Source organism: Rattus norvegicus, chromosome 9, assembly GCF_036323735.1.
Source record: "Rattus norvegicus strain BN/NHsdMcwi chromosome 9, GRCr8, whole genome shotgun sequence".
NCBI lineage: Eukaryota > Metazoa > Chordata > Mammalia > Rodentia > Muridae > Rattus > Rattus norvegicus.
The window spans coordinates 83,076,626-83,101,833 of NC_086027.1; the positions used below are offsets into that span (position 1 = coordinate 83,076,626).

General features: G+C 50.0%; 1 protein-coding gene and 1 pseudogene across 7 annotated transcripts in view; one reads left to right on the forward strand and one right to left on the reverse strand.

Annotated features, from left to right (window-relative positions):
• Tns1 (tensin 1) overlaps positions 1 to 25,208 on the reverse strand; it is a 210,940-nt gene that overhangs the window by 135,558 nt on the left and 50,174 nt on the right. For 6 of the 7 annotated variants that reach the window (NM_001191810.2, XM_039083336.2, XM_063266966.1 and 3 more), the window contains 1 exon segment: positions 19,302 to 19,339. In NM_001191810.2, coding sequence (NP_001178739.1) covers positions 19,302 to 19,339 — 38 coding nt within the window. 7 annotated transcript variants of the gene reach the window in all.
• On the forward strand, positions 13,023 to 13,266 carry Rps21-ps7 (ribosomal protein S21, pseudogene 7; annotated as a pseudogene).

Below are 25,208 nucleotides of genomic sequence, written 5' to 3' on the forward strand. Positions count from 1 at the left end.
CCGGCGCCACTGGGACACAGACACTTGGCAGGAGCCTGCCACAAATCCTCTTGGCTTTTTCCTTCACCAGGGTCCCTATGGCTGCCCAGGATCAGTTCCTTTTGGAGACATACACACAGGGAAGGAGGGAAGAGGGAACAAACCATACATACAGGTGAGGAGAAGGCTAAGGGAGCCATATTGTCCCCCACAGACTACTGACACCCTATTATACCACCCAGTGTCAGGACAGAGCCTGAACTCAGGTAGCGTATGGGACTCACTCCCACATGAGTTTACAGTATTTACACCATGGCCTCCTCACCATAGCCCAACGCCAGCATTGTTACTCCTCAGGTGCACCTCCGAAGGAAAAGATCCAGATTCCCCCACCCCACCCGCTCACCCCTCCCCGACCTTCCAGCTCCTCAGCCAGGGCTGGCAGTCCCCTCTACAATCTCAAACTTCCCTTCCTCCAGGACACCCTTGATAGACTGGGCAGGTGAGGGCCAACACTCCTTCTGGTTTAAAAAAAGAAAGGAAAAAGCTGTATCTTATAGGAATTGGTGTTCAGCTATGCAGGGCCCTTATGGATGAAAGCTAATCAAATATCAGTCATTGGGGGGTTATTGGGGGGGGGGGTCCTTTGAAGTTGCCTCAAGGTGTAAGGGCATTCCCAGACCAGCATACAAGGACATAACCTTACCCACCCCATCTTACCTCACAAGCCCCAGAATCACAAAGAGTCTGTAGGATACAAAGACAGGGGCTCCTCCATCCACAGGAACAAGAGAGAGGGGACCAGACAAAGAGCTGGGCCCTAGGAAATGAGACAGAGTTTAGGGGTACCATGAACCCCAAGGAACACAATGGAAATGGGATGATGGAAGCACAGAAGTCCAAAAGAGGAAAAACAGCCAACATCTAAGGCCAGCCAGACCTAACGAGGAGGAGCGAGGAGAGAATGGAGCCTTGGATCCGCGGGTGGGCATCTGTAGGTCCCTGTGACTCTCAAGCAGTCTCTCCTACTCCCAGCCTGTTCTGAGGCTGATCTTCTAAACTCTGAGCAACTGTGCATGTACACACACACACACACACACACACACACACACACACACAGAGAGAGAGAGAGACAGAGACAGAGAGACAGAGAAAGAGAGAGAGACAGAGACAGAGACAGACAGACAGACAGACAGACAGACAGACAGACAGACAGACAGACTCAAATATCAATCATCCTTCCTGGTAACAGAGTTAGTGAGATCTAGAGACATTTAGAGATCTAGAGATCATATCTGAGATATCTCAGATAAGGACAGCATGGCCAGAGAAGGATGCCAGCTTCATCAAAATTACCCAGGATCCAGGGGGTGGGATGAGGACCTGAATACACTAATGCCCTCAGTTTCCCAAAATGCAACCATTCTGGCTAGCAGCACTAAGAAGCAATGTGTCCTGAACCAGGAAAGGAGAAGAAGGAAGCAGGCTGGGGGTCCCCAGAAGGGTGACTTTCCCAGCTCCAAGGATGGCCCATTGCGGGTTAGGAGGATCAGGCTGGCTCCCTGGCATGAGAGCAGCAATAGGCTGGGTGAGCAGTGGCAGGGCTGTCAGTGAACCTGCAGAGGCAGGGGAGCAGGCCACCACGGAAACACAGCTCTCCGGCCATCCCCCTCTTGGCCAGTCCTATACCCGGCAAAGCAGCTGGCTGTGCTTCTCAGAGCTGACTGACCCATGGCCACCCCCCTCCACTGCCCACTGGCCATGCTCTGAGCAATCCAACCTCCTTACATGGACATCTCAAAGACTGATGCTCATTGGATGAGCACCCAAGCCGCAGGAGCTTCCCCTCCCTGCAGACTCTCCCCTAAGGTGCTGTTCTACCCCCACTCTACTCTCCTGATTTCACCATTTGAGTCTGCAGGGAAGGGGGGCATGGAGGAAGGCTGGGAAGACAGCTAGGAAGTAGGGACCTGTAGAAGACCACACCTCGGCAATTGATTGGCAAGTAGTTAAAGGTGATAACACAGGCTAGCCTCACAGTAGACCTAGGCTCCCACAAGCATCCTTTCCAAGTCCTTCTGCCTGACCCAGAGCGACTAAGAGAGACAAGACGCTTTTAAGATAATCAGCGAAAATTGAACACAGACCCGGTAGAAGCTGATCTCAAGAAAGTATTATTAACGATGTTAACTGGGCTAATGGTATTACCACGAGGTTAAAATAAAAGGTCCTTATCTGTTAACAACACACACAGAAGTATTAAAGATGATATCATGTCTGGAGCTTGCTTTAAAAACACACTCCAGCAAAAAGTAAACAAATAAATGTAGGGAGGGGAGGGTTGGGGAAGAGAAGAAATAAAAACAGGACCAAACCAATGATTGCTGAGCAGTGAGACCAGAGGTCATTGTAAGAGTCTTGCTACAGCCGTGTATATACTTTAAGAAAGGGAAATTGGAAGTGGGGGTGCATATTAGTTGAAAGAGTGCTTGACTGAATGCATGCATCAAACTCTGGGTTCGATCCCTGACGCGGTATAAACTGGTCATAATCCCAGCACTCTGGGCGGGTAGGCAGGAAGACCAAGGATGCAAAGTATGCGAGATCCTTTCAAAACCAACAGCAATAGCAAAAGAATCTCTCTCTCTCTCTCTCTCTCTCTCTCTCTCTCTCTCTCTCTCTCTCTCTCTCTCTCTGTGTGTGTGTGTGTGTGTGTGTGTGTGTCTCTGTCTCTGTCTCTGTCTCTGTCTCTCTCTCTCTCTCTCTCACACACACAAACACACACACACATGTACTTGTTGAACAAGTCCACAAATCTTATCACTAATGCCAGTATACAACAGCCAAGTTCTGTGGGCAAAGAGATATGCCTGGCTATAGCTAGGACACCCACAAACTCCCTTGAGTTCCCTGTGTGGGAAAGCTGTGCACAGACAGACCACCTCTACCTAAGCCTTCACCTGCACCATGAACATGCGAGCATATGGCTTCCCCAGGGCCGTGAGGCATATAGAGGAGACCAGTGGGTAGGCAGCTACATGGAAAGTAAGGAGTCAACTATAATTCCCACCACCGTTTATCCAGAAAAGCTCTGCCCCAACTCTCCATCTCCAGTCCCCAAACCTCTCTCGAAGAAAGACGACACTGTAACCATTCCACAGAGGCAAAGTTTAGTGGAGGGAGGTCCCGGGGCCTAGGCAGCAAAGCTAGAATCTGAACTTGTCTCTCCAATGTTTAAGGAATCTTTCAGATGAGCCAGAAGAAATTAGTGTGGCAAGAGCCAGATATCCAGAGCAAGGCTGAAACAAGATTGACTTCAGAAAGATGACAGAAAGGAAGTGCCCTGTGGGAGGCAGATGAGGAAGAGAAAGACAGAAGGACTGGACCACACAGGCTGGGAGAATCTCGAAGGCTACCACACACATGGGGAAAGTCAGCAGAAAGGGGAAGATGAGGAAGAGAACTGGAAGTTAGGAAGGAAGCCTGTGCTTAGAGCCAGAAATGCACCAGCTCAGCATGAGAATTGGTTCCCAGATCCTCCCGGAAGTGCTAGATGTTTGCTGGCGAGATGAGCCCAGTTAGCACGGAGGAGAAACTGGGGTCTCATGAGGGAATGTTGATAAGGGGTATTTTCCTTTCACTCAAAGGCACCAGACACATCCTGGAAAAAGCCTTCCGACACTCGCCTAGGTTCCTAACCTTATCCTTCCAGCTGGGGTGGAACCACAAGGATGTCCCGTGGCTCTCAGCCCTGGTAGAGCTCACCCATCTCTCCTGACATCCAGTGCCCAAGGGACACCAGGCTAAGCGAGTCTGGCTTCCCATCTGAGCATCTTCTCTGAGGTCCGTGGTCCTCAGTCTGGGTAAAGCTTAGGCATGTAACATTAGCATCACTGAGGTCCTGTCACCACCCACTTCTTAGCTGTGACACTGGACAAGCAGCTTTACTTCTCAGACCCTCCAATACCCTTCTCCTCACCGTATCTTTCCGGTTCATGCTAAAACTGGAAGAATATTTTTTTTAAAAAAATAGCAACTTTTCTCACGGGAATATTTTGAGAATTTGTTGACATGATCTATAGAAAATGGTTAATGTGAAACTTGGTGCCTGGTTGCTTAATAAATAATAAGTACATCTATTATTACTACGATTGGTAGTCAGAGCTGAGCCATCTCAGACCCACCCTTGTGCCCTTCAGCACTCAGGCCTCTGCAAAGGCTGGCTGAGTGGACCCAGAAAGGTAGGCAGCAGCCTCAGACAGGACCAAGGAGGCAGCTAGATGCTCTGAGGGTGGAGGGCGGCCCTGGTCTCCTCAGCTCCAGGAATGTGAGGCGGCTGGTGGAGGGGTGGGGGGACATGCCTGGACGCTGAGGTCAGGCAGTGTGTGTTTTTATCGTCATCCTCACGTGTGAGCCAGGGAGGAGGGGGGAGGGGGACAAGAGAAGCAGCTGCAGGGAGCACTGTGTATTACCACTCTGTCTAGCCCCCATCCAGCCCTGCACCCTACGCCAGGGTCAGAGGCCCCATCGGACCTCTTTGGCCTCCCTGGTTGGGAGGTTGCAGCTTACACAGGGTCTGGTCAGAAACAGGGCAAACACCATTCACACACATACACACGCACAGACACATGTACATGTGTGTACACACATGTGCTACACAACATTCACCAGGCTTTTCACAGCAGCCCAGTGCACAACAGGCAAGACTTCCATTGCTCCTGTCTCACAAACAAGCAAACAAGAAGCTGATACAGTCAAGCCTGCTGCCCAGAGATGCTCACACATAGGACTCCCATCTCCCAGTCACCAGCCCTGAGTTTGGGCTCTCAGAAGAACATAGGAGTAGACACAACAGATGCCTGCTCTTGTGGGCAGAACGGGCCTCCCATGCTGTTCTACCCAAAGTCATCACCAGCCAGCAAGGACTCCAGGGATCTCCATTCAGCCATCACTACACCAAGGCTCACATATCACCAGTAAAGGATGGCCTAACCCTTCCTTGGTCTCCACCCTCAACACTCTGGAGATCTCATTGAAGAGGACCCAGCACTACCTCCAGTGCCTTGGGGTCCCCCCAGGTTCCTCCCCATAGGAAGGTCTGCCTCAGAGCTAAGCCAATTCCCTCTTGTCCCCTTAGAGTATCCTCGGTGAAGATCAAAACAAAAAGTAAAAACCAGAAAACAAAAGAACAACAACAACAACCAAAAAACAAACAAACAAACAAAAACTACCGGGTTATTCTCAGTGATGAAAACCACCAGGTGACTCTGTGTGACCGTTTCTAATGTCTACCCCTCTTCTATACCTCCAACCACTCAAAGACTCAAGTCTCCTCCTATGTGAAAGATCACTGGCACACAGTAGGGCAGCAAGATGCTATTACTGTTTGATCTGTAATGTCCCACAAGCTCAGTTGTGGGGTTGTTGGGGGGGCCGTGTTTCTCAAGCAGGTGAGGCAGGATAGGAGCGTGCATCACTAGGGGTGTGGCTTTTAAGGCTAAACCCCTGGTTTCTGCCTTGCTCTCTGCTCCATTGTCTACTATAATGTAAATGCTTCTGCCACACAATATGAATTAGTCTATAGTTATAAATTAATTGGTTTCACCACACCTTCCCAGCCATAATGGACTGAAAGCCTCTAAAACCATGAACCAAAGTGGAATGTTCTTGCTTTCTGTTATTTCACTTGGGTGCTGTGGTCACAGCAACATGAAAAGTAATCAATACAGAAATCAAAGTCCTAGGGGTGAGGGGTGATCAGATACATTTAAAATTCTTTCCTTACACAGTGTCTCTTTCTCCCAAGTTCCCATGTACCTTTCCAGCCTTTGGGAAAATCAGGCTCTGAAGAACTGCAGGGAGCTCTGCCCAGTCAGAAGTGTCACTGGCTGTCCCCCTAGTTCACACCCCAGAAGGTCCCTCTGATTCTCTAGGTCACATCTACCACCACCTCGGCGTCTGCCTCAAGTGTGTACACACAGAGACACACATTCACCTTCCACATGACCGCAAGTCCTGCTGAGGACCTGTGGTAAACCACCTTGGTCTCTCTGCTTCTCTCTTCCAAGCTGCTCAGACCAGAAAGAGGAACTGACAGACCACCTCAGCCCTCAGGAGAAGGAAGGGCAGTCTAGCTGTGTCCCCGGAAAGAATGGCAGTTACTCCAACTTGGAGTTGTCCCTTCCCAAAGCTGGAAGTAGCTGAAGATCTACCCTGTGAAGGGTCACTCTCACTCCCCTTCAAACATGGCCATAAAAATCCCGCTAACTCCACACATGTCGACAGTCAGCAGGATTTCTCACGTTCTAGGGATGAAAGGAAGGACTGGCTATGGCCTATCCAGAAGCCTAGGTATAAGGCTTCATATTTCTTTCCCAACTTGGCCCTGTACCCTGACTCCTTCCACTCTCAGTAACACAAAACAGCTCGGTTTCCTTAGAAAGGGCGAGTATGTATGATGGTGAGTTCTACACCATCCTGGCAGGCTGTTACCAGGGAGTGAATCAAATACAACCTAGGCAGTGCTGTGAACGCATGTTACAGATGTCAATGACACCTACAATCTGCCATCTTGTAAGATGGAAAAGATGCGTGTATCTTCACAATCACATGGCTGCCCCCCACCCTAGTCTGTTGAAGGATTCAGGAGCAAACACTGAGATGTTCTGGGAAATAAACGGCTCTGCCTCCAGAACAGAGCACAGCAGCCCTGTCTGAGTCCACAGCCCATTGGCTGGCCGCACATGCCCCTCACTTGCCAGCCTTCGATCCTGAGAAGCCTGTACTTCATAGCACGCTCCTCAGCAGACAGGGCACATTCAGCTTTCTTGAGTGCCCTGACACCATGAACAGCCAAGCCCTGAGGATCACACCCCCTCAGCAAGGCTCCCATACCACAGGGAAAGCTTGCACCCTCAGCCTACAGCCTACAGGGGGAAGGCCATATGGACAAAGACAGGTGACTATGTTGAGAAACAGCCAGGAAATAAGTGGCAGTTCTTTACAGTTAGCAGGTGTAAATGTTCTGGAACAGACAAGCCAAACTGAAGCACATCTTCCAAGTAACTGGCCAGCCCTCCCTTGACACAGCTGAAGCCATGAGCAACAATACAGATGGAGGAACTTTCCCAGGCGAGGGGATCAAGAAGACATGAAGCCTGTTGCATTGTGGAGTCTCTGACTGGATGCCAGGATGGTCATGGGAATGCTGGCTGAATCCTACTCAGCTCCAGCTAGAAGTATCTAGAAGTATCTAGTAGTATCTAGAAGTATCTAGTATTCTCTGGTAGTGTTAGATCAATGGAACCCCTCTGTTTTGACAACCGTAGTGTGGTCGAGCATGACTTAACACAACATAGTGAAAACTGTAGGGAAATTCTGAATCCCTTTCACAATTTTTTTTTTTGTAAATCTGAAATGACCTACAAAATTAAAGCTAAAATGTAGGTGGGGTGTGGGACATGGAAATATGGCTCAGTCAGCAAGCACAAGGACCCCGTTTCAACCTCCAGAACCCACGTAAAAGTGCCCCCAGTAATGGCATGTACCAGTAATCCCAGCTCTGGGGAAGTAGGAACAGAAGGATCTTTAGGACAAGCTAGCCAGCCATTCTAACCTTATTGGTGAGGTCCAAGTCAGTGAGTGAACCTGTCTGAAAGATAGTGTTCGTGTGGGCGACACCTGAGGTTGTCCTGTGGCCACTACATACACATGCACACACAGAGAGACACATGTGGGAACACACACACACACACACACACACACACACACACATGCAATATTTCAAAAACATAGCCCCAGACTAGAGTTACAATAAACAGAGGACAAGAAAGGAACAAGTCTTTTGAGGGAAAGAACTCCATCCAAGAATTACCCCACAAAGCCCTAAGGCACCTCAAGGGAGCATCAGACATATTCGGCTGCCCAAGGAGCATGGCAAACACACCTGGCCTGAAGATCAAGTAACACTGGTATTCCTGAGCGGGGATCCTCAGACAGGCCAAATCAGTGTCCCGTGAACAGCCACCATAGTTAGAAATCACGGGCTACCGTACACCACGCATTGCAGAATACACACTGCACCCCACTGACTTCATCCACACCCAGATTCTCAGTGAAAACCAAATCACTGCTGAAATGGCCCCAGGTCACTCCTTTGTCAGCAGAGGCAGGGAAAAAACCAGGGTTGATTCTAAGCCTCCCACCCCCAGGTCGTCAAACAAGAGAGACCAATTGCCACCGATCCATCCTTCCGCTCCATGACACAGGGGCGGAGAGCTCACCACCTCATAAGAGCCAGTGCCGTCTTTCCTGGGAGGATAAGGAGCCTTAGGCAAAACATGAGGACAGTCTGCAGCCTTTACCTTTGAACTCCACTTACAGCAGAGTGATGTTAACAACCACCGGCGCTTACCTACTCTTCTAAGCACTCTTATATGTACCAATTCATTTGATGCTCACCATAACACATGAGGGCAGACAGAGAATTCAAATCACAAAGAGGCCCCAAATCCCAGCTAGTAAAGCCAAGACTTGAGGTCAGATCAGAGTCTACAAAGCCTCCCTTCCCTCCTCCCCCTACAAATCATAAATTCAAATCTGGGGACCTCGTGCCAATTTCACAGTTAACTTCCCAGACCACTTTCTCATCTGCTCCAGTGAGCACGTCCATTACCCAGAAGTCCTGAGGATTGGGCTCTGTGGATCCCATGAGCTCAAGGACACAGGATCTCTGTAACTTTGCCTGGTTGTGGAACCCAAGCCAGGTGAGCTTCCATGGACAGGAAGAGGCTTTCGACTGCCCCTCCCATCACTCATGACCCAGGAGTGACCTGCCCCCTGCTGTGCTCCACAGAACCTGGCTAGAACCCAGCCACCTCTGGGCACCCTCGCTTGGGTGCTCCGGGCCAGGGCCAATGGGGACAGGCCAGGGTGTTAATCTGTGACTCGCTCTGTGCCCAAGGCATACACACCCCTCTCCTCCTAATGGCCTCCCACGAACATCCACCCCCTGCTCACTGCAGGGGATTGTTGGCCAAGTCATACATCAGCCAGACACCAGCACCCCCTGAGAGAGTTCTCAGCAGGGTGGAACAAAAAGGAAGACCAACCAGGAAGGAAGGCTGGCCAGTCAGCAGGTGGCTGCAGCTATGTGCCGTGTCATACCGTGTCATTCTGCAGAGCTACTCTCAGTTGACAGTGTGGACGTCCTGGGGCCTTGAACCCTAATGTTATTATGGGGACACTTTGTACCTTATAATCCTAGGGTGTCAGACTTAAGATTAAGAGTCATTGAATGAGCAAGGGTCTATATCATGTACCTGGATTGTACCTGCAAGCTGCCTAATCCTTATACCAGCCTGGTGAGGTCAGCATGACAGCAAGATCGATGTCACCACGTTCACTTGTATGCTGATAAGGACTGAAGTCGGAGCCTTGCAAGTCCTAAGTAAGCACCCACTTTGACGCTAAGATACATACATCCCAGCTCTTCTCTTTCCTTTTTCTTTTTGAGAAAGTCTAATAAAGTGACCTTGAACAACTCATCCTGGAGCCAAGGCTGCCTTGAACTTTCAGTATTCTGCCTCAGCTTCCTGACAAGCTGTGGTTATGTGATTACAGGCCTGAACTGTCATGGCTCTGTGTGTGTGTGTGTGTGTGTGTGTGTGTGTGTGTGTGTGTGTGTGTGTGTGTGTGTTATATGTACAAACACACACATGCATGTATGGAGGCCAGAGAACAACTTGCAAGAGTCGGTCCTCTCCTTCTACCATGTGGTTCCTAAGCTGATGGTGAGCACCTTTAGGTGCTGAGCCATTTCACCATATTTCTACGGCCACTTTTACACCAAGGAGAAAAATCAGATTTCAGAGAGTGAGTGTGTGCCGAAAGAGAGTTGGGACTCATCAGTGTCTAAAGCCAGGAGCCCCAACCTCACCTACCACCTCGCCTGATATTGTGTTTGGGGGTGGGGGAGTTAGGTCAGTGATTTCACACCAAACCTTAGCCCTGGGTCCCAGGTTATATCTCAGGGCACAGAGCAGTGGTGCCCCACAGGCAGGGTACTATGCATGCTGCCTTCTACCATGACCATGGAATGGAAGGCCGCCGAAAGCCTCTGGGAGACTCATGTGGGTGGATCCCCTAAGTACGCTTTTGCCCTCTAATTCCCACTACACACCTCAACCTTTCCTACACCCCACTGTGGGGTTGTGCTGACCTGTGCTCCTCCCATGATCCTGCTCCTCCCATGATCCTCCTCCTCCCTCTCCTTGCTTCCAGCCCCCCATCTCCCATCTCCCTCGGGTCTGTGTCCTCCCTCCCACCCTCCTGAACTCCTGCGTCCTCTCTGACTTCTGAACTACCCATGTGATGCTTACTCAGCTTAGCGTCAGAAATGCCTCCCCACACAAAAACAATTAGTGCCTTGGGAATCACAATTAAGGAAAGCGAGAAGCCAGCTGGGGCTCAATATAACTTTCTCCCCTAACCTTATCCTTGTGGATGGGAAAGGTATGTTACAAGTTACACACTCCAAGCCTATGTTACCTCTACACATATACACACCAAACTGTTACCTCAGAAAGAACCCGGGGAAAGTGGGCAGCAACAGGAAAGAAAGACCAGCAAAAACCCCTCGCAACTTTGTATATAACAGAGAGGTAAGGGCTTCTCAGGACCCACCTCACTTTAGACCCCCTCCCACAGGCAAAGCTGATATCAGAACACTAGACGGTGCTTCGCAGTACTTCCTGTGAACCAACAGAGGCAGAACTCTCCAGGCTACACTGTAGGTCGCTCAGGTGCTGGCTGTCAGGAGATCCAGGATCAGAGTCAATGGGGGTAGTAGACGGTACTTCAGACAGTGCCCCTGCCCCAGACAAAGTAGTATTGTAAACAAGGTGGAAGGAGGCTAGCCAGGGGCTCTGAGACTTTCCGGAAGGGTGCACTGGACCATAACTTGTCTGTTAGCAATAGAGTCTAATCACAGATGGTACAGCCTGCACATGCAACAGAGAGGTCCCATGTACAGTGAAAGCCACTGAGCTCTGGAGCCAAACACTAGGACCTGCACTGGAAGCATTTTTCCCTCCTGCCAGCTGTGGGGCTGTTGCAGGGATTTCTCCTCAACGCTCTCCCCTGAGAACCTGACCACACACCTGCTTTATGTGTGGTGCTTCCAGACGGTAAGTCTCTGTGCAAGGTCACTCGATAAACGACATGACAATGGAAAATCCTGTAAAGATAAGGGGATGGGGGGGTCTTTCAAATCATTAAGGAAAATGATAAATATGTAGCCAGCATGACTAGAGATGGGGGAAGGAGGGAAAAGGGAAGGGAAGGGAAGAGAAAGGGAAGGGAAGGGGAGGGGAGGGGAGAGAAGGGAAGGGGAAGGAAGGGAAGGGAAGGGAGACACAAATGACCAGAATCAAAAATTAAAAAGATGACATCATAATTGACCCCACAAAAAATAAAAAATACATAAATACATAAATGAAGGAGCACTATAAACATCATCAAAGCTGGGTAATACAATGGAATAGATACATTTTTTTAGAAAGACACAAACTACCAAATCTGACCCAAAAAGAAATAGAAAAGTTGAATAGTCCCTTCAACCTATCAATTGAATGAGCAATAAAAACTTATGTGCAAAGAAAAATCCAGACCCAGATGCCATAATACATGAATTCTACCAATGTCTAAAGAATAATCACTATCAATGGTCTACAAACTTCCAAAAAGAAAAGAGAAACAAGGTACAGTGGCGCACATCTACAATCCCAGTGACTTGGAAGGCTGAGATGGTAGATGGTGGAGGGGTGGGTGGGTAGGTGAAGTTCACTTGAATTCTGGGATAACCTGGGCAACATAGTGGGACCCTGTTTTAAAACCATAACAAGATCAAAAATATAAAAAGCAGCTACAGAATGCAGAGAACATGTCTCACTTCATTCTGAGACCAGTTTCACTGTGTTACTCAAACCAGACAAAAATATTGTAAGAAAATTAAACAAAAGCCCAGTCTCTCATAGATGCAAAGTCCTCATCCAAACACTGGCAGATGTCATCCAATGACATATAAGACGAATTATACACCACTACCAAATGAGATTCATCTCAGGAAGACAAGGCTGTTCCAGTATTTGAAAATCAATACTTGAAATATTTACTAATAGGCTTTGAAAAGCAGAAGTCATCTTCCTTGGTCACTTTTTCAACTTGAGTTCTTGAGAGAGTCTCGTACTGAACCTAGAACTTACCAATTGGGTAGACCAGTTGGCCCAGGAGCTGTAAGGATCCATTAACCTCTACCTCCCAGAGTTGGGGTTAGAAACACACACTACCTTGCCCAGCTTTTACTTGAGCACTGACCATCTGAACTCATGGGCCCCATGTTTGTGTATCAAGCACATTGCTGATTGGGCTATCTCCCTTGCCTCCTGGTTCGGTTTTCTGAGAAGTTATAATCCTCCTGACTCCACCTCCTGGGTGCTCAGAGGGCTCATAGGTCTGATGAGTCTATGTTTACTTTGATAGCTAAACAGTTCTGCTTGCCCAAGCGCTCTCCATACCTCTTCCCCAATACCTCCTGCTCCCAATTTCTACTGGGATAGTCCTTATCATTGGAATTCTGCCCATCTACAGAAAACACACCATCCAATTGGTGTGCACCCTTTCTGGGTTTGGTTATTCTCAGCCAGCACCAAGTCTCTGAGTCTCCTCCATGTCCCTTTGTGTAAGACTAGTCCATACCTTTGTTTGTTTATTTTGAAATGGGGCAGCATGAACTGGAGAGATGGCTCAGTGGTTAAGAGCACTGGCTGCTTTCCAGAGGTCCTGAATTCAAGTCCTAGCAACCACATGGTGGCTCACAACCATCTGTAATGAGATCTGATGCCTTCTTCTGGTGTGTCTGAAGACAGCTACAGTGCACTCATATGCATTAAATAAATAAATTTTTTTTAAAGGAGAGAGAAAAGAAAATAAATAAAGCTCCTTTCTGTGTTCTTGGTAGATCAGTGAGCAGTGACGGCCTCTGTATGCAGAACAACATCGGCAACTTTGTGGACCTGTATGTGCTGCGGAAATGCTCCTTGAGCAACTGAATCAATGCTACCAGGGTCCACACGTCCATCCAGATGAATGTGGCAGAGGTTGACAAGGGCACAGGCCGGTTTTAATGGCCAGTTTAAAACCTACAGCATCTGCAGGGCCATTTGCAAGTCAGATGATTCTATTCTCCCATTGGCTAAGGCTGACAGAATTGTCTCAAAGAACTTTTGAGCAGAAGAAATCAAGAATAATTTGCTATAAATAAAAGTGGTAAGTACCTGTGACAGCTAAAAGAAAGAAAAGAAATGGGGCGTCTGTGTAGATGAAGACGTGCTGAACGGCTGCTCCTCTGCCTCCACCCCACCATGCTGAGATCACAGGTGTGCACCACTGTATCTGGTTTATGAGGCACAGGGGCTAGAACCCACTGCTTCCTGCATTAGGCAAGCATTCTCCCAACCAAGCCACATCCCCAGTCCCAAGTCCAAGGCCCAGGAATTTGACTCTGCTGACTGTACCCATTGTTTACTGGTGCAAAAGATGAGTTTTTTCCCAGTTTGGGCCTCTCATGACTTCAGTATCTGTACACTCATAACCATGCAGAAACGCTTTTATTTCTCTCTGGCAAACACCTCAGAGGGAAACTGCTAAAAAGCCATACCAAATTTGGCTAGAAACCAGCCCTGACACAGTTGGCCACTTTTTAAGAACCCCAGTGCCCATGTACACCATGCAGAGCCCAGCCCAGGGGTCTGTGTTAAAGTGTCCAGGTGATCCCAACATCTATACAATGTCTCAAGCCCTGGCTGCTACATTCATTAGGTGTCACAAGCAGGCAAACAATCAAAGCCACACTACAGTGGCGTGTGTCATGACCTTGCTCTTCCCTGGACAGAGAGAGGAGAGGAGATAGCGTGTGTTCGAATGTCTAGTCTTGACATCATCGCCTCGGCCAGCTGTGCTGGGCTCTCCTATCCCCTCCCCCTTACATGAGGTAAGAGACAGTAGGAAGGATAAACTAAAGTGAATCAATATTCATAACTTCTTGAGCACTAGATTTTGACCTTGGCACTCTAGTTGGGTTATCTCTTACTCGGTATTCATAAGACCCCCACGATATAGATACCATAATAATAACCATGCCACAGATGAGGATGGGTTGAGAGACATTAAAGAGACTTGTCAAAGGTCACACAGTGATTATTACTGATACAGTCTAGATTGGAACACAATAGTCTGTCTCCAAGGCCAAAGAGCTTATACACTCCACCAGGCTCAGAGCCGCTGGCTGATCCCAGGGCCATAAGCCCCCTCCCACTAGGCTATTCTTGGTGAATGGGGAATCGGTTCCTCCAACCCAACCATAGGGAGGGCTGTGAGTATGTTAATGAGGACTCTAGCATCCAGCCACAGTGAAAGTGGGTTCTTTACAGTATTACCTTTTCTTTAGGAGCTTAAATGTGAACCTGGAGCCCTTTGTATACCAATGTCTTGTTAGGGTTTTACTGCTGTGAACAGACACCATGACCAAGGCAACTCTTAAAAAGAACATGTAGGGGTTGGGGATTTAGCTCAGTGGTAGAGCGCTTGCCTAGGAAGCGCAAGGCCCTGGGTTCGGTCCCCAGCTCTGAAAAAAAGAACCAAAAAAAAAAAAAAAAAAGAACATGTAATTGTGGCTGGCTTACAGGTTCAGAGATTCAGTCCTTTATCATCAAAGCAGGAGCATGGCAGTATCCAGGCAGGCATGGTACAGGAGGAGCTGAGAGTTCTACATCTTCATCTGAAGGCTGCTAGCAGAATACTGGCTTCCAGGCAGCGGGAAGGAGGGTCTTAAAGTCCACACCCACTGTGGTACACCTACTCCAATAAGGCCACACCTTATAATAGTGCCACTCCCTGGGGCTAGCATATACAAACCATCACAACCTGGGAGAAGACTAAGTTACTGGTGTGGTCTTTCCCCCTCCTGGGCCTGGCCCAAACACAGTAGGGAATTTTGGGAAGCAAGCAGGTGAGAAATGTCAGTCACCCAGTGCTGGTACACACAGGCCCTGCTCCTTTCATGCCACTCCATCTACCTACAGAGGACCAAGAGTATTTTTCTATGAGGAGCCATGACTGATCTGGAGCCACAGGACAGCAAGGTTCTGCTTACAAGTCTATCAGGGAACCTGGGCTTACTATTCTGTAACTCCCCAGGGGATCTCCACAACTCTATAACTCTAAAACTATACTGAAAATAACAATGGAGGTTTGTAACAGGAGAAAGCAAGGGGCAAAGAGAACAGCAGAGAGGGAATCTGTGGTAGAGGAGATGCAGGGCTGGAGAGATGGCTCAGTGGTTAAGAACATTAGCTAAGTTTCTACAGGACCTGCATTCAAGTCCCATGGTGGCTCAAAACCACCTTTGACTCCAGTTCCAGCTCTAACTCCTTCTTCTAACCTCCAGACAGCAGGCAGGCAAGTAGTGCCCAGACATATGGGCAGGCAGAACACCATACATATACAAATAAAAATAAATTAAGGGCTGGAGAGATGGCTCAGTGGTTAAGAGCACTGACTGCTCTTCCAGAGGTCCTGAGTTCAAATCCCAGCAACCACATGGTGGCTCACAACCATCTGTAATGAGATCTGATGCCCTCTTCTGGTGTGTGTGAAGACAGCTACAGTGTACTCAAATACATAAAATAAATAATTCTTTTTAAAAAAAATAAAAAATAAAAATAAATTTAAAAAAAGAAGAGTGGGAAGTAAATGACGGCTGTCAGTTTAAAATCCTCAACAGCAGAGAAAAACAGGGTGCAGGTAATAACCCCAAGAGGCATGAGAACAGGGAACTGTGGGAGAATTGGCATCTACAGGAATTGGAAAGGTAGTTTGCTGGAGCCATACTGAGATCCAAGTCCTTTCTCTCCTAAATCCTTGTTTATCTTACTTGCCTTCATTCTTTGGTCTCCCCTCACCTGGTCAACCATAGTACAAGCCCACTGTACAGAAATACCAGAGCCCCACTGGCCAGCCTTGCTAGGTTTCAATGGTGGATATGTAAAACAGGGTTACTGTGAGCCCCACCCACCTCCAGGCTCTGAGATTGAATGGGAGTGGCTTGCACCTTGGGAAGTTCTGTGCAGATGCTGACGAGGGAGCACGATAATGTATCATCAGAGATGTACTCTGCCACTGGGGCAGCCTCCCTGAATCCCTTAAGCCTGGCCCTTTTCTCTGGGCAGCTGTGGCCAGCTTCTGAAATAGTTTGAACCTCAACATCCCCAATGGGCCTTTGTTCCCATGTACATGCCTGTCATCTTAGCTACTCTGTAAACTAAGACAGGGGGATGGAAAGTTGAAGGCCAGCCTGGGCTACAGCAGAGTCCTAGGTGTGCCTAAACAGCCCTCTCTCAAAGAAAAGTAGCAAGAGACTAAGGATGTAGCTCAATGGTTGTGTGCTTGCTTGGTCTGTTGGAGGCCCTGAGTTCTATCTTTAACATGGATAGTAGTGGTGGAGACGATGTTGACTGCTAAGCTGTGCCCACAACTAGCCAGCAAGCCCTTCCGAGCTCCAGACCCTCTGAAACAGTGTGAAGCACAAATGGTTTTCTCTGCTTTGATCTTCTAAGTTTAGTGAGTTTTGCTACAATTTATTACTGTATATCCATGTCCCAGCCCCCATCCAAGCATGGGTTCACCTTACAGGAACATTCTAGAAGGCATGAATTAAGAACGAACGAGCATGAAACGAACAAGCAAGAGAACTTACCAATGGAGAGAACGGAGAAAAATGGAAAAAGACACAAAACAAAGGAAAATCCCCACAGTGCTTTCAAGGAACCTTCTCCCACACTTCCTCTACTCAGTAAATGAAGCCACATGTCCCCAGTCACTCTGGCCAAAGACCTATGAGTCAGTCATTCCCTCTCACACCCAGCATCCCACCCACTAGCAAGGCTCTAGACCTTGAAAGGCACCCCAGTCGGACCCTTGCTCACCACTACCCCATGATTCTGAATGCCACACCAGCAGCCAGGGCACTGAATAGTCTTGGGGAGTTGCCACTAGCACTCTGGCCTGTCCTTGCCCCTGCGCAGCACAGCACCTCACAGTGGAAGCCCAGTCTAGTTTCTAGTGTTCTAAACTCCCCGGCCTGCCCATGACCTTCCCGCAAGCTCACTTCACCCCAGGGCCTTTGCTGTTGCTCTTCTCCCTGGATCCCACTTGACATAACTCCTCTAAGAACTCATGCTGGTCTAATTCGGCCTGGCTCTCTTCCCTGCTGCCTCAGAGCAGTGTTCTGTCCATGGAGAGGGCTGGCCAGTTGCTTGGTGAATCCTCTAGGAGCAGGGGATGGAGGGGATGACCATCAAGTTGATCTAGCTACAGAGCCACAATGCAGAACTCGGCTTCCCAGGCAGAGGAAGAAGCAGGGCTGCAGTAAGAGCTGTGGTTTGGGGAGAGCCTTGCCAGCTGGGTGGAGTACACGCCACCAGGAGGTTCCACTTCCTATAGAGGAAAATCCTATGAAAAGCTCCATCTGTACAGAGGTGCCCTGCCCAGCCCCTCCCCTTCTAGTTGGTCTCCTTGGTTGGACAATGTTGGACCACTACAGCCTGGGGTACCTGTGCCTCTAGCACTGGTAAGAACTGTCAGGCAGTTGGCCACCCCTAAAAGTCATCTTTGGTATCTGCCTGAAACAAGGGACCACTGTCTGTCACGTCTTTCTGAGCCACCAGACCTCCAACTAATTTTTCACTGATAGTAAACCCATCACCCAATCCTCTTCCCTGTCTCCTGCTGCTGTAAGAAATGGGTCCTAAAGGAGAAGCACAGGTCAGGAGGGAGAAACTCGGGCCAGTGGACAGGGAAGGACAACCAACGGGGCACAAAAGGCTAATGGCAGAGGAACTACAGCCACACTTTTTGGTGACTCAGTTTCTCCAACCGTAAAGCAACATGATCTTCTGGCCTGCGGGATTATAGGGTTAAAATCTGACAGCACACGTACTCTCTGAAGCTTAGGCCTGCTACAGGGCACAACTGTTCAGTTCTGCTGAAAAACACCCATGCAGGAAGGTGTGGGGAAGAGATGAGAAGAGCCATCCATTTGGAAGGTTCTGGGGTTAGAGACAGAGAACTCTGTCCCAGATGAACTAAACGAAGAGGACAGTGGGAGTAGGGGGGGAGGTGCATACCACCACCACCCCAAAGATAAAGCTGACCCAGGCAGATACCCCGTATTCCTACAGCAAGTCACAGGGTCTTCCCAACCAGGAGTTTACAGTCAGCAAAACGTTACCTCTTCCAGGGAGTGCTCATGGCGCATTCAAGATCTCATGGAAGGGGCAGACCCCTCCCAGACCTGACATTCCATCAAAGGCCCCTTCTCCTCCCAACCAGGCCCTGCTAGTCCCTCAGTACCTGTTTTTATTTGTTTTGTTTTGGGCACTTAGCAGAGCACTCACAATCTATAATTCACTTAACACTCACATGGCTTTGAGAGCTGAGCTTCTTATCCCCATATGCTTGGGATGAAGCAGCTTGTTAAGAGCCTGGACAGGCCTAGGATCACTCAGCTAACAAAACAGCTCAAGAGGGGTGGGGGGTGTTAGGCATGCAGGCAGTGCCTAACTTCCCTGCTGAAGGCCCCACGGCCATCTTACCTGGGCTCTTGCCAGAGGTCAAGTTTATACAGCAAGGGCGGGTGAAAGGCATGAAGGGGGCAGGGCAGCCTCGAGCCTGAACAGACTTGGAGTTAGAGCAAGCAGGGAGAGTTCTAGTAGGTCTCGAACCTGCCTGCAAGGGAACTGAACCACCTGCCAGCAGTTTCCTTCCTGACTCATGACACCACCGCCCCACCTCCCTACACCCCATTACTCCACAAAGTGGATCCACCACACCCTCTGCCCAGGCGGAAAATATGTTTGAGCAATCAGGGCCCAGCAATCGTTCCTGTCTTCTTGCCTCAGTTTCCCTCTCCTGCACGACCCGCTTGGAAATACTGGAGAAACTAAGCACCCAAATGGGCAACTGGCCCATGAAGAATGGATAGCACCCTGTCAGACGACTCCACGGCCCCGCCCCCACTCTCTGTCAAGCGCGGACCAGGCTACCCCCAGGTTGGCTGAATCAGCCCGTGCATGGTGGGACCAAGACCCCCAGCGCCTCCGCGGCCTTGGCCTTCACCTTGACCCTCGCTCGGCGCTTTGCATAAACAAAGAGCAGCTATCCCGTTCCGCCCCAGCCCACCCCTACCTCAGCCCGCTGCCCCTTACCTTGGCCTGGCATTTCCGATGACAGGAGAAGCTGCAGACTGTGGGAGCGAGACAGAAAGAAAGTTTTTAGCCGCGAGGTATGAAATGGAAACTCAGGCGCAATCTCCTCCCACCCCGGCCCTCCACGCCCGCCAGGGGGAGGGGGGACAAGGAGAAGGGAGGGGAGACTGTGGGGAGAAAGAACGGGGAGCCCGGGTGCGTACCCCGAGGGCGGCTGCTGGAGCCCCGCCAGGCTGAGGTGGTGGGGACCCAGGCCCAGTGCCAGCGGCACAGAGGAGCGAGGGGCCTCTCCCCTCACACCCGACAGACAGCGGGCGGGCCTGTCACACGTGCACTCCCCTAGGCCAGAGGCCCGGGCACACCCGCGGGCACACACAGAATTTGGGACCTCCCCTCTCGCCTCCCCTCTCCACACACACACCATGCTGGGAGCTTCACACACACTCATGCTGCAGAGACCCTGGGATCTGTGGCACAGGACATGTGTGCCCATACACAAAGCTCCTTCCTGCATGTTAGTACACACACACACACACACACACACACACACACACACACACTCAGACAACTTGCTCTCCCTCCCACCACAGAAGCTGGAATCAAATTTCCTATCAGGTTCCAGAAGCCAGGAATGTCCCCTGTTCTGCTGCCCCACCCCCCAGGGCACTTGGCACTTGTGGGAGGCTCCAGGAGCCCTTCCCGAGGTAGCTGAGGGCCTCTGAGTTGATTTGGGTCTCCTGGTCTCTAGGTTGGCTGGGACAGGAGAACCTGGCCAGTGGTTACAGAAACAGAGCAGACAAGAGAACACCCTAAATCAATCTCCTATGGTCCTGTTCTATCTGTCCTACCTCACCCCTACCAGCTTCAGCCGCCAGCTCTTAGTAGAGGGTCTCGGGTAGAGGCTTAGAGGCCCCTCTACTGTCATGGAGGCTCTGGAGCTACCCACATCCAGCCAGGCCAGCAAGGTAGAGACTGGATGTCACCTTGGTCATTGGCACCCTGTCCTGGCCCAGCTCAGGCCTGTGACTCAACACGGGCTGAGCAAAGCTGTGCCAACCCTGGCAGCCCACAAAGCAGTTCAGGGTCATCACCTGTAGGCACATATGCCCTACTGTGCTGTCCATATCCCGCTAACATTTGCCTTTTCCAGATTCCCTGAGCTTGGCTCCCCACCCTAGGTGGCAGCTTCCTCCCTTCGACAGCACCCTCCCCATATAACCCTCATGCCTTCTTTGGGACAGGGATCTTTGGGCTGAGAAAACCTCAGTTCAACTGGCTTGAACCTGGGACACACACCCCCACCCCACCCCCACTGCTGGCCATAGACTACAGATAGACCCACTCACCACCACTGGCCCCACCCCACTGTCCTGTACCCGGTACACAGTAAGAGTTTAATAAGTGTCCAGTGCCCCAACTAGGCAACATAGCAGAACTGGCTCTGTGTGTGAGTAAGCTGGCCAAGGGCATGACTGCAGGAGAACTGACCCGGCCTCCTGCCAATCAGCATTGGATGGGCTAGGCTGAGCAGTGCTGGAGAGCTTGCCCCGGTGGTGTGGATACTGGGAGAGCAAGCAGGGTGACCAGCTCAGCTGTCACCTGGGGCCCAGATGCAGGACTCAACCCAAGATTACATCAATTGTGAACTGTTGGATCAGGTGAACAGGAGCCGTCCTGCTAATCCAAAGTATCAGGATCTCCATGACACAGGGCAACAACAGGACAACCAGGAGGAGTCCTGATGAGGATCCATATTGATGGTGTCACAGAAGCCAGAGATCTTGAACCAGACCAATGACTCACTGCGAGTGAGGACAGAGGGATGTACTGTGGGACACGCTGTGACATACTACAGCCTCCAGGAAGAGATGGTTTCTATGCTTTTGTTTTGTGTAGTTTTTGGTTTTTTTTTTTCCTTGTGAGGGAGAGGTTACAGGGGTAGAGGGCAGATATGAGGGGATGGAGATGAGCGGGACTCCAGTGTGTGGTGTGAAGTTCTAAAAGAATCAATAAAAAGTTGGAAAAAAAGTGTCTACTGAATTAGAGCTACTGAAAATCTCCCCATAGCTCTGTGCGCCCTGCCCCCATCACTTAATCATCTCCCACACAGTCTTTCCCTGCACTGTGAGGCCCTCCCTCATCTCACATTGAACCAAGAGCATCTTGAGTCCTCTGGGCTTCTCAACTCCCAATCTGGGCACTAGGGGACTAGGGCTCTATCTTCCTCCAGTGTCTACATTTCTGACATTCTCAGGATGCAACAAGTTCTCTCCTCCCTTGGGGCCTTGGCACATGCTGTTCTGACAGCCTGGAACTCACTCCCTCAACCTCAGTCCTTAGTGAGTCCAATCCTTCTTAGCTGGTGGAATCCACTCAAGGCCGTCTCCTCGTAAAGGGCTTTCCGGACTGTGCATGTAGCAGTGGGCTTCCTTCAGTCTTTCCGGTTCCCCTGTTGTCTCCTTGTCTGACCAGCCTACAATCTGAAGTCACTCTAGGTGGTTTCCAGCTGAGCTAGCTGCCTGTACTGAACTCTTGAGCTTGTAAGTCATACAAGGCCCAGGCAGACGCTCCTGCGATGCAGAACCAGGCATGTATGTGATAGAAGAGTACCCTTTTCCAGGCAGCATGGTGACTTGATGCCCTTAGCCTAGGATGATTCCAGCATTCGCTATGGTACTCACCCTTAGCAGTAACTTGCTGTAGGACCATGGGAGTCTCTCAATGCCCAGACACTCAGCAAGTGTCCTCAAGTGGAGATGTGCAGTCATCTGATTGCAAGACAGCATCCTAGAGCTCCCTGCATTAAATGCAGTAAGTTCCCTGCATGTGACTGTCCTTATCCCACCTCAGAGGCAGAAGCTCAGCACACAGAAGTCTCCAAGCATGGTTCACCACCTCAGAGCAACTGTCCCTCCATCCTCCAAGGAGCCTCCTTCACATTCTTAGCCACCTTGGTCTTCTCCGGGGACAGTGGTCCTGCTGTCTAAACTGACTCTCTCCTGGGGCCATTCAAAGTTTGGCCAGACCTTGCTGCTGGCCTCTTCAAGACCAATGAAACATTCAGAATGGTGCAGAAAGGAAGTGTGGTAACCAACTCTGAGGGGGATCCACATCCTCTGCTAACCCCACCCCCACACACTACTCCAACAGGGCTGATTTGCATAACCTTTTTATTATTATTTAATTTTTGTGTGTATCGATATCTTAGCCAAATGCATTTGTATGCATCATGTGTATCCTTGGTTGCTTTTCCAGGCAAGAAGAGGGAGTTGGATCCCTTGGAACTGGAGTTAGAAATGATCGGGAGCTCCTGTGTGGGTGTTAAGAATTGCTAGGTCCTCTGGAAAAGCAACCAGGGCTGAGCCACTCACTTCTCCAGCCCTGGCTTGAGTAAGCTTGACTATTCACACATGCACGCACACATGCACGCATGCACGCACCATCAACACCACACCACCCCGGCCATCGGTCCCAGCTGCTCATCAAGCTTGAATTTTAAAGCTTAGTCATCAGCACATGGTGCTATTAGGGAAAGGGTGAAGCACTAAGAGTTGGGCTTTGAGTTGGTTAATTTTCATTAACAACTTGATTTGGTTGGGAAGCACCAGAGGCCATGCAGGCACACCTCTGGGTCTGGCTATTCTTCCAGAGAGGGAGGGGAAATGTGGGTACCCCATCTCATGGAGAAGAGATGGAATACAAGGGAGAAAAGAGAACAAGCAGACACCACAGGCCGGCGTCCCCACCACTACCACTTCCTGGCTAGCGTGAATAGAGCTGCTCTGACCAGCCATGCCTCCCCACCCCCAGTCCACACCAACACAGTGGACTAACACCTCTGAAACCATGAGCAAAACGAGCGTTTGCTCTTGCTGCCTATTGCTCAGACACAAGAACAGAAGCTCAAGAAACCAAGCCTGTGGAAGTTAGGCCCCTGAGTGCAATACAGAGACGATGCCCCTTCCTGACTCGCTCTTTGCCTCATGGCTGCAGCGTAGGCAAAGGCACACAGGTTTCACCACATTCCTATCTAGAACCAACTCCTTTCCATAGCCTGGTCAAGCTTCTACCCCAGTCAGTATCCCCAAAGGATCTGTTCCTGCCATACCAACCTTCCCATATGAACCTCTTGAGTCTGCAAGGAACAGGTCTGGAATGGTGAACTCATGTATCTGCTTCAAGGCCCAGTTCAAAATGCCCCTCTAGATAATTATCCACTCATAGATGGTCCCCCCCCTTCCTGTACAGAGTCACTACACACATACATAGAGACACACGTGCGTGCATGCGACACAGACACACACACTCTGCTTCCCTGCAGCAGAGGGGGTTCTGCTCAATTGGAGCCTTATGTATACCACTACCAGCACCATAAGAACATAGCAATACCCAGGCACAAAAACCATCTCAAACTAAGAAACTGTTTCTGGAACTTTCTCCCATGTTTTTGAACCAAAGCTGGCCTCAGGGAACTAAAACGCCAGTAAGCATTCAGAGGACAGGTCAGACTCCTGTATGTTCAAACTACTGTGGTCAACGGGATCTCCATCACTTGGCTCTAATTATTACAAGGGACACCTGGGGTCCTGTCCTAACCACTTTCATTTTGCTGTGTGACCACTGGGCAAGTCACTATCTCTCTGGTCTCAGACTCTTATTCTCACAGGTAGCTTGCAAGATCCTTAGGCCTGCACCCTTATAATTAGTTGGCTCAATTTTTTTGTTTTGTTTTGTTTGGACTTTATCGTATACCCATGGCTGTCCTGGAACCCGCTCTATAGATCAGGCTGGCCTCGAACTCTGCCTCTCCAGTGCTGAATAAAGGCACGAGTATGCCACCATTGCCCATGAGGCTCAATGTTTACAATGTTTCCTTAGAACCTCAGATACTACAGCTGTCACCAGAGCTCAGTGGCCAGAGTCCCCACTCCCACCTCCCCACCCCCACACCCACACCCAGGGTGAGCCACTCATCCACTTGCCTTACTCCTGGCCTTAGGAGGCCAGATCAGATGGGCCTCAGTCCCAGCTCCGGCAGCCTGCTTCACCCATGCTGGTCTGTCCCCGCACTGTGGTCTCAATGTGTCCCTGCTAGATTCCTGTGCTGGAACCCAAGTCTACAGAGACAGTGCTAGGAGCCCCCATGCCTTCCACCCTCCTGCCACACAGTGCTGCCCCCTGCTGACCTCTAGGGCATGCAGCAACTGGGAACCCTAGTGGAAGCAAAGTAGACCCTTCCCTGGGTATCAGGAGTAGAGCCTTGGTCTTGGACCTGTGGCTTAGAACTTTAGTAACAAGTGTCTGTTGTTTGCAAATGACAGTCCGAGTAATACGGTACAGTAGCACAGACAGGCAGACACCCCACATCAGTTACTACCAGTCCTCTCCCTCCAAGAAGGGGAGCTCTCATTCTAGCCTGAGACAGGTAGCCTGGGGGTTGGCAGTAACGCAGCCTCCTGGGATACAATTCTCTAATTTCCTTTTAGGCCCTAGGATGTAAAAGTCAGAGCAGAGAAAAACCTGCCCTGTCTCCAGTCTCCAGATTCCCTCAGACTCCTGAGAAAGGTAGACACCTGATCAACTGTGGCCTCCCAGGTCCTTGGAGGGCACCAAAGCCATAGATCTATCCACAATGCCTTCCTGTGCCAGATCCCTGAGGTGAGACACTGGAGACTGCCCGTTGGCCTAACTAGCATGGCCAGCAAGGTCCTGAAGGAGCAAGCCCCTTTAGGAAGAACATTTGATCACGTCATTGTGGGGAACTGCACCCCAACCCCTCCTGTGGACTGCTCTGTCTCAGCTGGGCTGTGGGGCTCTGGGCTGGGGTGGGAACACAGGAAACCACATTGTTGGGATCTAAATGGCCTTTTCCTCTAGAACTTGGGTCGGAAAAAGCACACACAGCCG